This window comes from Cnephaeus nilssonii, assembly GCF_951640355.1.
Source record: "Cnephaeus nilssonii genome assembly, chromosome: 6".
NCBI classification, from domain to species: Eukaryota; Metazoa; Chordata; class Mammalia; order Chiroptera; family Vespertilionidae; genus Cnephaeus; species Cnephaeus nilssonii.
The window spans coordinates 101,216,853-101,231,973 of NC_137077.1; the positions used below are offsets into that span (position 1 = coordinate 101,216,853).

Consider the following 15,121-nt stretch of genomic DNA (forward strand, 5'->3'; position numbering starts at 1 on the left):
CCAAGCATACTGCTTTTTTTAGGTGGTACTGCATACTGCTAAGATTTCTTTTCGTTTCCCTCATTCATACAAGCTTCTTAAACCTTGTTTATCTCACCCTTATCTTCGGTTTTACCTACATCTTCATATAAGCTCCTTCAAAGTTGTATATAATAGTAGGTTTTCTTTTTCACACTTATACTAAAAAGTATGTACATACGAAAAGAAGATGGCTGCCGATGGGAAGGCAGACTGCAAGATAGTGTGTGAGAAAACAAAGGGAGAGTGTGTGGTCGCACGGGGAGTGTTTGTTGGCGAGTTGAGGGACAGCTATACTCCAAGAGACGGTAGGGAACTGCTGGACGGGGCTCCCCTGACCAGGCAGCCCCCACTGCAATTGGGTTCCCTCCAGGAGCGACCAGATCGGATGTGGAGACCACACCATCTTGAAGGAGAAAGTGGATGTTATCGGAAGCCTGAAAAGCCCGGGAATCTACAACTACGGCACCCAGCAAACAGCTGCAAACCCAAGAACACCGGTCCCCAAGTGGCGCAAGCACACGATTCAGAGGAGCTCTGCACCCCCTCACGGAAAGGTCAGATTTTGCCCGGGATAAGGTGAGGTCTGTGGTCCCAGGAGAGAGAAACGTGCACTGCAGGAGCTGGAGAACCTAGGGAAGTCTGCGCCTAGAAAAATCCGTGACCCTTGGGGCTGGTGTGATCCGTGAATGTGGAAGGGGGTCTGCAGAGCTGCTAACAAAAGGGAACTCTAAAAAGCAACCCATTTTGATCTGGGCGCAAAAGGACAGCCTAAAAATTTTAAAAGTGCCGGCTGCTTAGACCCAAGGGGAAAAAAGACTGCACAGACTTACATGCAGCCCCGGAGTTCACACACTTACGCTGGCTCTCTTTCTTTTTTCTTTTCCTCTTTAAATCCTTGCTTCTGATTACTAACCCCAATACATAGGATCACCCAGTTGGGGACACCCTAGGAGACTGCAGGGGAAAGTTGTTTTTCTGGAACCTGGGTATCAGAGCGGGGAATAACCATCAGAGAACCAGCTCTGGGGCAACCCACTCCCCAAAACTGGTATTAAGTGCCACAGGGAAAACAAATCTAAACACTAGCTAGAGAGGACCTATAGACCCAGAGGTCAATCCAGAAACACTGCCACCCAGGGGTTAAATCACAAATTCACTCTTGTGTAAACACAAATAAAGGAATATAAGAAATAAAGACGCACTGCCTGCTTAAAAATAAGGACTGGCTTACAACACTGAGGAGCAGTGGAACACAGGGAACTTCAATACTGTCGTGACTAGCTAACAGGTGTGCCAAACAGAACAGTAGAGGAAGTGAATGACCTTCATTACTGCACATTTTTATCATCTTTTACTTAAGAAACTAACTTTTTTTTCTTTTTTCCTCACTTGATTTTACCTTTTTAATTACTACATTTTTATTTTCAATCAGTATTATTACTACTACTATTTTACCTTTCTTTTTTTTAAAAAAAGTGTCATTTTATTTTCTCTTTATTTTACTTTGGGATTAGTGTTCTACATTCTATTTTCACCTTTCCCTTAGCATCATTTTACTCTATCTAAACTTTACCTTTATGACATCACTCTTTTCCTAACATTTCCCCTTTTGTTGTCCTGTTTCCCTTACCCTATTGTTGTTTATAGTTTGCATTCATCTCCAGGTACTTGTGCTGGATTTGTTGGGATTAGTGGCTGTTCTATTGGAGTTTTCTCCCCATATATATAGTTTGTTCCCCACTTCTTTCTTATTCTCTTTTTTTCTCTCTTACTTTATTTCCTTTTCCCAATTTCATTTTTGCACTCCTTTCTTTTTTCTCACTCTTCTTCTTTCTCTCCTATCCTCTAATTTGCCTTTCTCTAGTGGTCACCTTTATTTGGGGTTATTAATATTGTGAATACATTTGTGTTAAGTGCTTTGTGCATTGTGCCTTGTTGTGTTGTATTCTGTGCCTTTAAATCAACGCAGGAGAGAGAGAACTACATAACCTGACACCCAGAGAAGAGAGATCATGGGGAGACAAAGAAACAGCCCACATATGAAAGAAAAGCAGGCATCACCAGAAAAGGAAGTAAACGAAATGGAGGCAAGCAACCTGTCAGAGAAAGAATTCAGAGAAACGGTCATAAGGTGGATGAAAAGAATGGAAGACAAATTCTACAATATGTGTAAGAACCAAGAGGAAATGAAGAAGAACCAAGAAGAAATGAAAAATGGCATCGCTGTTGTAAAAAACTCAATAGAAAGCATCAAGAGTAGACTAGAAGAAGCAGAGGACCGCATCAGTGAGCTAGAAGACAAGGTAGGAAAAAAATACCCAAGTAGAGCAGCTTCTAGAAAGAAAAATTAAAAACCAGAAGGAGAGCCTAAGGGAACTTTGGGACAACACAAAACAAAACAACATCCGCATAATGGGGTGCCAGAAGGAGAGGAAACTGAGCAAGGAATAGAAAACCTGTTTGAAGAAATAATGACAGAAAACTTCAGTAATAAAGGGAATAAAAAACCCACACAAATCCAAGAAGCTCACAGAGTCCCAAGCAAAATGAACCCCAGAAGACCGACACCAAGGCACATTATAATTAAATTGACAAACACAAATGAAAAAGTAAGAATCTTAAAAGCGTCCAGAGAGACAGAAAGTTACCCTCAAAGGATCCCCCATCAGACTAGTGACTGATTTCTCAACATAAAAAAATCAGGCCAGAAGGGAATGGAATGAAATATACAAAGTCATGAAATGGAAGGGTCTGAATCCAAGAATACTGTACCCAGCAAGGCTATCATCAAAATTGAAGGTGAAATCAGGAGCTTCACAGACAAAAAAGGATTAAGGGAGTTTATTACCACCAAACCAGCAATGCAAGAAGTACTAAAGGGTCTGCTGTAAAAAGAAGAAATAGGAAGCGAAGAAGGAACACAGGGGTAAAGAATAAAAATGGCGACAAACAAGTACCTATCAATAATAACTTTAAATGTAAATGGATTAAATGCCCCAATCAAAAGACATAGGGTAACGGATTGGATAAGAAAACATGACCCATATATCTGCTGTCTACAGGAAACCCACCTCAGAAAAAAAGACACACACAGACTGAGGGTGAAGGGATGGAAAAAGGGTTTTCAGGCAAATGGAAATGAAAAAAAAATCTGGGGTAGCAATACTTATACCTGACAAATTAGATCTCAAAGTGAAGGACATAGAAAGAGATAAGGAAGGCCACTCCATAATACTAAAGGGAGCAATCCAAAAAGAAGAAATAACTCCGGTAAACATATACGCACCCAATACAGGAGCACCCAAATACATAAAAAAACTCCTGGAGGATATCAAGGGAGAGATTGACAGCAATATAATCACAGTAGGGGACTTTAATACCCCACTATCATCATTGGACAAATCCTCTAAACAAAAAATCAGCAAAGAAACAGCAATCCTAAATGACTCACTAGACCAGATGGAATTAATTGACATCTTCAGAACATTTCACCCCAAAGCCACAGAATATACATTCTTCTCAAGTGCACATGGGTCATTTTCAAAGATAGACCATATATTGGGTCACAAGCAAAGTCTCTTCAAATTCATGAAGATAGAAATCATATCAAGCATCTTCTCAGATCATAGTGGCATAAAACTGGAAATCAACTACAATAAAAACAATCCAAAAAAATCAAACACATGTAGACTAAACAGCATGCTATTAAACAATGACTGGGTTACCAGAGAGATCAAAGAAGAAATAAAAAACGTCATGGCAACAAACAACAATGAAAACACAACAATCCAAAATCTATGGGACACAGTGAAAGCAGTCTTGAGAGGGAAGTTCATAGCTCTACAAGCCTACTGCAAAAAACAAGAAACATTGGTAATAAATCACCTAACCCTACAACTCAAAGAGTTAGAAAGAGAGCAACAAGAAAAGCCTGGTGTAAGCAGAAGGAAAGAAATAATAAAGATTAGAGCAGAGATAAACGACATGGAGACCAAAAAAAAACAACATCAAAAAACAAACAAAAGATCAACAAAACCAAGAACTGGTTCTTTGAAAGGATAAACTAGATTGATGAACTTCTAGCCAGGCTCACGAAGAAGCAAAGAGAGAGGACCCAAATAAACAAAATCAGAAATGAAAGAGGCGAAATAACAACAGACCCCACAGAAATACAAAGGATTGTTAAAAAAAAATACTATGAACAACTGTATTCCAACAAACTGGACAACCTGGAGGAAATGGACATATTCCTAGAAAAATACCACGTTCCTAAACTCAATCAGGAAGAATCTAAACATCTCAATAGGCCAATAACTATGGAAGAAATTGAAGCAGTCATCAAAAAGCTTCCGGCAAACAAAAGCCCGGGGCCAGACGGCTTCACAGGGGAGTTTTACCACACATTCAAGGAAGAACTAAAACCTATCCTCTTCAGACTATTCCAAAATGTTCAAGAGGAAGGAGCACTTCCAAGCTTATTCTATGAAGCCAGCATCACCCTAATACCAAAACCAGATAAAGACAACACAATGAAAGAGAATTACAGGCCAATATCCCTCATGAACATAGATGCCAACATCCTCAACAAAATTCTAGCAAATCGGATCCAGCAGTACATCAGAAAAATCATACACCATTACCAAGTAGGATTTATCCCAGGGATGCAAGGATGGTACAATATCCACAAATCAATAAATGTGATACATCACATAAACAAACAGAGATTAAAATCACATACATCAATTGATGCAGAAAAAGCATTTGACAAAATCCAACACCCTTTCTTAATAAAAACTCTCAGCAAGGTGGTAATAGAAGGATCATACCTCAACATAATAAAAGCCATATATGATAAACCCACCGCCAACATCATACTCAATGGGCAAAAACTAAAACCATTTCTCCTAAAAACAGGAATAAGACAGGGATGCCCACTCTCACCACTCCTGTTCGACATAGTACTGGAAGTATTAGCCATTCCAATTAGACAACAAGAAGAAATAAAAGGCATCCAAATTGGAAAAGAAGAAGTAAAGCTGTCCTTATTTGCAGATGACATGATATTGTACATAAAAAACCCAAAGACTCCATCAAAAAACTATTGGACTTAATAAATGAATGTGGCAATGTAGCAGGATACAAAATTAACGCCAAGAAATCTATGGCATTTCTATACACCAAGTGTACTTACAGAAAGAGAGACTAAAAAAGCAATCCCATTTACCATCGCACCAAAAAAATTAAGATACCTAGGAATAAACTTAACTAAGGAGGTAAAAGACCTATACTCAGAAAGCTACAGGACACTGAAAAAAGAGATAGAGGAAGACATAAACAGATGGAAGAGCATACCATGTTCATGGATAGATAGAATCAATATCATTAAAATGTCCATACTACCCAAAGCAATCTATAGATTCAATGCACTCCCCATTAAAATACCAATGGCATATTTCACAGACCTAGAAAGAACTCTCCAAAAATTCATCTGGAATAAAAAAAGACCCCAAATAGCCACAGCAATCCTGAGAAAGAAGAACAAAGTAGGTGGGATCTCAATACCAGATTTCAAGCTGTATTACAAAGCCACTCAAAACTGCCTGGTACTGGCACAAGAACAGACATATAGACCAAAGGAATGGAATAGAGAACCCAGATATCGACCCAAACCACTATGCTCAATCAATATTTTACAAAGGAGGCATAAACATACAATGAAGTCAAGACAGTGTCTTCAATAAATGGTGTTGGTAAAATTGGATAGATACATGCAAAAAAAAAAAAAAAAAATGAAACTAGCCGAAACCGGTTTGGCTCAGTAGATAGAGCATCGGCCTGCGGACTCAAGGGTCCCAGGTTCGATTCCGGTCAAGGGCATGTACCTTGGTTGCAGGCACATCCCCAGTAGGGGGTGTGCAAGAGGCAGCTGATCGATGTTTCTCTCTCATCGATGTTTCTAACTCTCTATCCCTCTCTCTTCCTCTCTGTAAAAAATCAATAAAATATATTAAAAAAAAAAAAATGAAACTAGGTCACTAACTTACACCATACAGAAAAATAAACTCAAAATGGATAAAGGACTTAAACATAAGACGGGAAACCATAAAAATACTAGAGGAATCCACAGGCAGAGAAATCTCAGACATATGCCGAAGCAATTTCTTCACTGATACTGCTCCTAGGGCAATGGAAACTAAAGAGAAAATAAACAAATGGGACTATATCAAAATAAAAAGCTTTTGCACAGTTTTTTTTCTGGAAGACAGAGTGGAAGGCCAGTGAGTAGGTCATAATGGCAGAAGAAGAAATTAATGAAGACTATCCAGCAGAAATCCATGAGTATTTATCAGCATTTGAGAATTCCATTGGTGTTATAGATGACATGCTGAAGACCATGATGTCTGTTTCTAGAAATGAGTTGTTACAGAAGTTGGACCCACGTGAACAAGCAAAAGTGGATTTAGTTTCTGCTTACACATTAAATTCAATGTTTTGGGTTTATTTGGCAACTCAGGGAGTTAATCCTATGGAACACTCAGTAAAGCAGGAACTGGAAAGAATCAGAGTATACATGAACAGAGTCAAGGAAATAACTGACAAGAAGGCTGCCAAGCTGGACAATGGTGTAGCTTCAAGATTTGTGAAAAATGCCCTCTGGGAACCAAAACCTAAAAATGCATCCAAAGTTGCCAGTAAAGGAAAAAGTAAAAAATAACCTTCCGGTTTTGATGTACACATGTTCAAAAAGTACATCATTTTTATTGTTTAACACAAAATAGATGGTGATGATGTGGCAATGCAAGGTTTTAATGTATTCCTTATTGAATTCATATATAAAATTTACATTTGAATTTGTAATGCTAAATACATTTCCCCCCAGAAAGATGAAGTTATCTTTATTGATTTTCCTATAGCGTACTGTGAGGTTTTTAACACTGTGGTATATTTTATATTTATAGTTTACCATCTCTCTTGACATGACTCTTGCTTCCTTATATAGGTCAACCTTTCAACTACTATTTTATAAGCAACTATGAAATTTAAGTTAAATGTTTGCTGTAAACATTTGTCTATTTTAACCCTTTGCACTCGCTTGCTTTTTTCTCGATTCCTTTATTCTACTCGGGATTTAATTTTTTAAATACCCCAGATTTTACAAAGCGCGGCAGTAGAATAAAAAACTGGAGTTTCTTTTAATACAAACTTATTTATTTGGATTTTTTTATATTTCAAATTATTGATACATTCAAAGAGTATAAAAAGAGCTGCTACCGATGCTAACCCTGTCGAGTCACACTCGACATCCGAGTGCAAAAGGTTAAATGAACTAGAGGCCCGGTGCACGAAATTCATGCACGGGGGTGGGTGTCCCTCAGCCCAGCCTGCATCCTCTCCAATCTGGGACCCCTCTCACAATCCAGGACTGCTGGCTCCCAACTGCTCGCCTGCCTGCCTTGCTCATTGCCCCTAATTGCTTCTGCCTGCCAGCCTAATCACCCCCTAACCACTCCCCTGTCAGCCTAACTGCTCCCCTGCCAGCCTGATTGCCCCTAACTGCCCTCCCCTGCAGGCTTGATCGCCCCCAACTGCCCTCCCTTGCAGGCCTAGTCCCTCCCAATTGCCCTCCCCTGCTGGCCTAATCGCCCACAACTGCCCTCTCTTGCAGGCCTGGTCCCTCCCAACTGCCCTCCCCTGCTGGCCATCTTGTGGCAGCCATCTTATGTCCACATGGGGGCAGGATCTTTGACCACATGGGGGCAGCCATCTTGTGTGTTGGAGTGACTGTCAATTTGCATATTACTCTTTTATTAGATAGGATGACTTTATGAAGTATGCTTTCTCAAGTCTGAAGTTATAAATACATCTGTTTTCACTATATACAAGAAAAAGTGAAATGACTTAAATGTGTTTTTTTTATGTATAGTTATTTAATCATGTTTTCATGATTTTGGGAATTGCTTCTTTTGATATTTGAAGTGTGAATTTAAGACTTTAAGGTTATACTTTAACTTTTGGCACTCTGACTATATGTCCCATTTGAAGTAAAATATATTCTCATTAATTGTGGATGGGAAATGAAGTTGTAATTGATGGCTGAATTTGGGCATAATGGCTACATCCTATCAATAAAGGCTGTAAGTGTTGTGTAAAAAAAAGCTTTTGCACAGCAAAAGAAACCATCAACAAAACAACAAGAAAGCCCACTGTATGGGAGAACATATTTGCAAAGTTATCACTGATAAAGGTTTAATCTCCAACATCTACAGGGAATTTATAAAACTTAATAAAAGGAAGATAAATGATCCAATAAAAAAATGGGCAACAGACCTAAATAGAATCTTTTTGAAAGAAGACAGAAGGAAGGCCAAGAGACATAAGAAAACATGCTCAAAGTCACTAATTATCTGAGAGATGCAAATCAAAACGACAATGTGGTACCATCTCACACCTGTCAGAATGGCAATCATCAACAAATCAACAAACGACAAGTGCTGGCGAGGATGCGGAGAGAAAGGAACCCTCGTGCACTGCTGGTGGGAATACAGACTGGTACAGCCACTGTGGAAAACAGTATGGAGTTTCCTCAAAAAACTAAAAATGGAACTCCCATTTGACCCAGTAATCCCACTTCTAGGAATATCCCAAGAAAGTAGAAACACCAATCAGAAAGGATATATGCACCCCTATGTTCATAGCGGCACAATTCACCATAGCTAATATTTGGAAACAGCCTAAATGCCCATCAGCTGATGAGTGGATTAGAAAACTATGGTGCATCTACACAGTGGAATACTACGCTGCTATAAAAAAGAAGGAATTCTTACCGTTTGCAGCAGCATGGATGGAACTGGAGAGCATTATGTTAAGTGAAATAAGCCAGGCAATGAAAGAAAAATACCACATGATCTCACTCATTTATGGAAAATAAAGAACATTATAACCTGATGAAAAAAAAGATAGATACAGAGGAAGTAAAGCACTGAATAAACTGTCAAATTATAGCAGGAAGGCTGGGGAGTGTTGGGAAGGGGGGGAAAGAGATCAACCAAAGGACTTGTATGCATGCATATAAGCACAACCAATGGACACAAGACACTGGGGGTGGGGTGGGGTGAGAGCATGCGACAGGAGTTGGGGAGGCTGGGGGAAGGTCAATGGGGAAAAAAAAAGGGGAGATATGTGTACTACTATATGTAATACTTTAAACAATAAAAAAAATTCCATAAAAAAAATACATACATATAATTGGAAGAAAAAAAGAATGTACATATATTCTGGGCTGATAGAATCACTGTCCCCCCCCCACCCAGTTATGTATCTGAACCATAAAACTGTATTGATAGAGACTCTTAAATATTATTTTAAAATTATAAGGATTTTCGAGATTATCTTTAAAAATTAAGAGTCTAAGTCTACTCTTTTTCCATTTTATCATAGTTTCTGATCCTAGAATTTAATGCTTGGTCTTCTACAGCTGGCAGAATGATTGAAGGCCATAATGGGAGGAAGTAGTGCTTGGCACTGGGCCTGAAAGTTTACTGCCTTGGTGACTGTAAGAATAAAGTCAGATCAATGTTGAATGTGTTGACAAAAGAAACGTCCAAACCTGTAAGAATCTTTATGAGTTTGAGCCAAACTAATGACAAATGCCAGGAAGCAAAAATCTCAGCAGGTTTGCACCTTATTTTATATATTAGAATCTAAGAGAAAGACATAAGGGGGTTACATGAAATCCACTGGTGAAAGGTTAGGGAAGTGGGAGAAAGCAAAATGGGGAAATCTGTGGGACTGGATAAAAAGTAAAATTAAGAGGCACATACTTCTTTTACACTGGTGGGGATAGAATAGTTAACAGTTAATAATTAACAGGATAACAATAATAATGAGGGGCTATGTGGACTCCTGCTCTGATGGGAGACTGTGCTCTGAGGAGTCTGGAAAAAGAAAATTACCCTGACATTCCAAAGGTATGTTATCAGTAGATACAAAAAGACAATAGATAGGCTCAGTTAAGTAAAGATTGACGTTTGTCAAGGAAGATACCAGCCTAGGACATGCCTCCCTGCCATGACTCACTTTTAAGTTAGGAAGTTTTAATTTCAGATTATCCTATGTGGTTACTTTACTAGTAGGTTTCTGAGTTTTGTAAGGCTCACCATGCAGGCCTCCACTGAGCTTGTCAGGTTTAGTGTGTGTATCCTTTTTTGTTCACAAGTGTATAGAATGGTTCTCTGCAGTTCATGTGGAAAACTATTTCCTGAGTTTGTTCTTGCTCCTCAGTAAGATTGGGTGTTGAGCAGAAAAAGTAAACCAGAAATCTTGAGAAGCAAAAATTTAGAATACATATGACAAAGATTGAATAGCCACAAATATTTAAAAAGAAAAATTCTTATACAGTAGAACGTTGATTCTCAAGCTTAATTCATTCTGGAAGGCTGTTCTAGAAGTGATTTGTTCAAAAACGGAATCATTTTTTCCCATTAAAAATTATGTAAATTTAAGTATATTTTTATTAATTTCAGAGAGGAAGGAAGAGGGAGAGAAAGATAGAAACATCCATGATTAAAGAGAATCATTGATTGGCTGCCTCCTGCACGCTCCCCACTGGGGATCGAGCCCAAAATCCAGGCATGTGCCCTTCACGGAATCGAACCTGGGACCCTTTAGTCTGCAAGTTGACACTCTATCCATTGAGCCGAACCAGGTAGGGCTGAAATAATGTAAATTTAATTAATGAGTTCCAGACCCACAAATGATTGTTTTAACCTTTCTTATATATAGTACATATCTAATGTACTGTTTAATCTATAATTAAACACTTTTCTTAAATTTATCGAACCACCTTCTACTAGGCTTAAATCACTTTCAGCACTCATTCCAGGGGTGTCTTTCAGGTCACCATCTTTGCTTGTTCATATATCATTGCCTCCGAAATGCTGTCACTGGCTAACTGCTTTTTCATTTATAAAAATCTACAACAGTTTTTCTATCTTTTAAATTGCCTGTGATAATTGTGTCTTTCACACCCTTAGCAATATTAACACTCCAGGCCCTTTTTATGTCTTAAAATTGACTTCCCCAACAACAAAAGCATTATCTCATTTGTTGGTGGCCTGAGAGCTTTGTCATGCTGAGCTATCAGCACAAAAGGGTTGTCAGTTCAAAAACCAAAGTTGGGGGGGGGGGGGGGGAGACATATGTACTACTATTTGTAATACTTTAAACAATAAAAAACAAAAAACGAAGTTGGAGGGAGACATTTTTTCTGTTAACAACTTGGTTGAGAACTGAATTATTTGAGATGGGAGACATTCGAAAAAAGGGTTGGCTGTAAATGAAAATGGGCAAAGGGTACAACAGGTAACTAAAAAAAATTTAGTTTTATATTTTTTATATATGTATCTTAAAATTTGCTATTTAGCCATGTTCAAATGTACAGTTCAGTGGCATTAACTACCTTCACATTGATGTACAACCATTACTACTGTCCATCTCCAGTACTGTTTTCATCTTCCTCTTGCCAGTGGAAATCGTGTTCTTTCAGAGTCCCAAGGAAAGAATTTGGAGAGCCCTACATGTGGGAGGTTGTGGTGTGGTGAGAATAGAAGGCTGCCTTGGGTTCCCAGTGTCCAGAAATTTTGCACCATTGGTTCAGTTCAAGTCCTGTCCCAATCCAGCTACTCTGTTTCTGGCTGTGCTGCAGCTGGCTGGTACTGCTATATCCAGTGCCCAGGCTCAGCTTGAAGTCCACGCAGCTGTTGTCCAGAGAAACTAACCAGGTGAGTGTGTGTTACTAAAGTGGGTGAGCAGGAGGGAGGCTTTAGATATACTGCCTACAATTGTTTAGGGCTTACAAAATTAAGATTGCATGAATAGATGAATTCTCTTAATTCTAAAGATACTACCCTCCTAGCCAAATATTTTCTAAATATTTGCTATGTGCCAAGCACTGTGTTAAATGCAGGTGATACAAAATAGTGAAAGATTGGCTCCATCTCTCACCTCAAGGCATTTACAATGTCTTTGGGAAAATTATACCTAAAAATGTTCCTATCTTTACTGTATTGTGCAACTAACCATAGTGTTAATGGCACTGGACTTCAATTATTTACTGGACAGAACTGTTCAATGTCAGCAAGTGTGTAGCTACAGTTCATCTCTATATCCTCAGGAACCATCACAGCCCCGAGCACACAGGACCTGATTAAAAAGTTTGTTGAATGACTGAACAAAATAACTAAATCAAGGCAGTACAAGACGAATGGGAAGTTAACAGACAATGAAAAGAATCCACGGTAAGTGTGGGGCCTTTGGTTCTCTCTCCCCTTCACCCCAGCCTCCGGCCTACAATTCACTTCCTCATTTAATAATGGGATATACACAAGCGCTGACTGCCTGCGGGGCTCTGGACTAAGAAACCTGAGACCAAGAGTAACAACATCACATTCCCTGTGTACCAGAAGCAGAACAATATCAAACGGTCCGCGGAGGCTTTAAGCGCTGAAACAGCCCGAGAAGGACGCCTCTCGCTCCCGCGGAGGCGGGAGGAGGAAACGGGCGGAGGGGGGACTCGGAGGGGAACGGCGAGCGCCAGGCGGTCGGGGGGCCCGCGGCGGCCTGACACCAGGTGGTGCCCAGGAGGCAGGGGACGGCGGGCAGTGTCGGTAGACCTTTAAAGGCACCCTCTAGGGTTGGGGATGCCGAAGGCGAATGGACGTGTAAATTCCTGTTTACTTTTCAATTACAGCTGATAATCCCGAAGATTTCACACCAGAAAGTTGACTACAGCTTCGGGGAAAAAACTGAAAGGACGGCGTGGACACGGACTCTGAGCAGCAGACTAATTTCAACGTCACGTCCCCCCTTTCCAGTAACATGGCCCCAGCCAGGTGTCAACACGCAACGTTGTGTGAACCGGCCCGACCCGCACACTCCGCCGCCGGGACGCGGCCGGTGGCCCAGCTCCACAATCCCCGAGACCCCCCTTCGCCGCCGCCCGCCGAACCTGCCGCTCACGTACCCCCTCGGTCTTCATGTCCAGGATCCTCTCCACCTCGAACACATCCTCCCCGTCCTCCTCGCTGTCCCCCACGGCGTCCGCTCCTTTCTTCCCGGGGTTCTTCTCCGCGCCCTCCGCTCCCTCGCCTTCTCCTCCCGGCGGCTTGCTGTGGCTGTGGGCGCCCGACCCGGGAGCCGCCTCCATGCTGGCGCCCTCCGCAACCGCCGCCGCCATCGCAGGAGAGCTGGAAACCCCCGCGAGAGCGGGCGCGACGCACGCCGACGTCCTCCGCGCTCGGCGCTCGACCGGAGCCCGTGCGGCCCGCGTGACGCCACTGGCCAGTCAGCAATGGCGGTCACGGAGCCCCGCAGTGAGACCCTCACCAGCCAATCCGGCGAGGCGGCCGCGCTGAGCCCTGTGGGGTCCACGGGAAGTGGGTGGGCGGGCCGAGGGGCGCGCGGGGCGGAAGAGGAGCACGGAGGGCGCCGGAGAGCCCGGAGGGGCGGGGCCAGAGAGCCCGGAGGGGCGGGGCCAGGGGCGGGGCTATGGGCTGGCTGAGTCCTGGGCGGGCTGGCCAGCTCTGCCCGGCCTCACTGGTGGGCGGGCCACCCCCTCACCCCCTCACCCCCTCACCCCCTCACCCCCTCACCCCCCACCCCCCACCCCCTCACCCCCCACCCCCCACCCCCGCCACCGGGACCTATCCTGAGCGAGACCCAGCCTGAGCTTAAGGCCCAGAAATTCACGTGTAAGGTTAGGACGCGGCTAACGCCTGTCCACAATTCAGGGTGCCGTAAACTCCAGCGAGTGTACACAATTTTTATTATCAGGCTGGAAATCGTGTTTTCCAGATTCCACTTGGGTGTTTTCTATTGGAACTATGTGATGGGGTGGGGTGAGGTGGGAGCTGGGTGAAAAGATGGAAGGATTGAGAAGTACAAATTGGTAGTTACTGTTGTGGGGTCGAACCCAGGAGTCAAAATAAGACCACCGGAGGCTGCTGATTGATTAAAAAAAAAAACAGGCAAGGATTTATTGAACTGACCAGGACGGCCGCGAGGGCACCACACGCAGGTGGCCACCCTCACGACGGCGCCGTCCCAGGTGTAGGCAGTCCTTTTAAAGGTCCAAACCACAAAAATTTTCCTTTATTCTAAATTCTAAATTCTAAAGGCTGGGAACAGCCTGCAGGGGGGTTCCCAGCCCCTGCTGGACATTATTGGAATGTGGCCCTATCTTGCGAAAGCAGGTTTTTACAGAAGCAGACCCAAGCGGAGTCAGTAATCTCTAAAGGTTATCTACATTTTCTACTCCTGGAGCCACTGAGTCAGTGGGAATCAATCTCCTGTAGTCCTGGTCCACAGGCACAGGAAAATTACCTCTGTGAGTCTCCAGGTCTCAGTCTGGAAGCTGAGGTAACCATCCTATTGTCCAAGCAAGCAAGTGCGTGCAGAAGCCAGAATAGCAGGGTTAAAATTCAAACAGCAGTTTTTACCTAAGTATGGTTGCTACCATACTTCAGTTACAAAATAGTCACAGGGATGTAAAGCACAGCATAGGGTAAAGAGATTCAAAAGGGTGGCAGAGTAAGTGGCTGCTGCACGGACATGCTCCCAGAAACAAACTGGAATTACAACTAAAATACAGAAAAACTTCCTAATGATCAACAGAAGACTCACAGGAGAGAACCCTGATACCTGCAGACCGAAAGTGGAGATCGCATAGAGATTGGTAGGAGGGGCAGAGGCCTGAAACGGCTGGCTAGGTGCCCACAGACAGCAACTGAAGTTCCAGAAAGATATTTTTGCTGTGGGGGGTTGCCACTGAGCACTCCAGGATCTAATACCCAAGCTGGACCCCCCCCTCCCCCAGCAAAGAGCACCACAACTGAGAAAGGCACACAAATAACATCTGACTGTGAAAAGCAGTGGAGTTGCTGTCTGCCAGGGAGAGGTGGCTGGAAATTCAGGCACCCTCTTAAAGAGCCAATGCACAAAATTTCCTGTGGAGCCACCCACCTTTTGCTCTGGCAGAGGGAGGGCAGAGTGGACTGGAACTGTGTGAGCAGAAGCCAGGATTGGGGTCTTGGGGGTAGAGCTC

General features: G+C 42.4%; 2 protein-coding genes across 4 annotated transcripts in view; one reads left to right on the forward strand and one right to left on the reverse strand.

Moving 5' to 3' along the window:
- MPHOSPH8 (M-phase phosphoprotein 8) overlaps window positions 1-13,471 on the reverse strand; it is a 91,330-nt gene extending 77,859 nt beyond the window's left edge. For all 3 annotated transcript variants that reach the window (XR_013813640.1, XM_079773978.1, XM_079773977.1), the window contains exon 1: window positions 13,043-13,471. Coding sequence is in view for 2 of the 3 variants with exons in the window: in XM_079773978.1 (XP_079630104.1) it covers window positions 13,043-13,255 (213 nt within the window). In the remaining variant the exon portion in view is untranslated. The remainder of the gene's footprint in view (window positions 1-13,042) is intronic.
- LOC307101844 (nuclear nucleic acid-binding protein C1D-like) lies at window positions 5,950-7,171 on the forward strand. Its single transcript, XM_079775294.1, has one exon. The coding sequence runs from the start codon at window positions 6,314-6,316 to the stop codon at window positions 6,734-6,736; it is 423 nt and encodes a 140-aa protein (XP_079631420.1). The 5' UTR covers window positions 5,950-6,313; the 3' UTR covers window positions 6,737-7,171.
- Window positions 13,472-15,121: the final 1,650 nt, after the last annotated feature.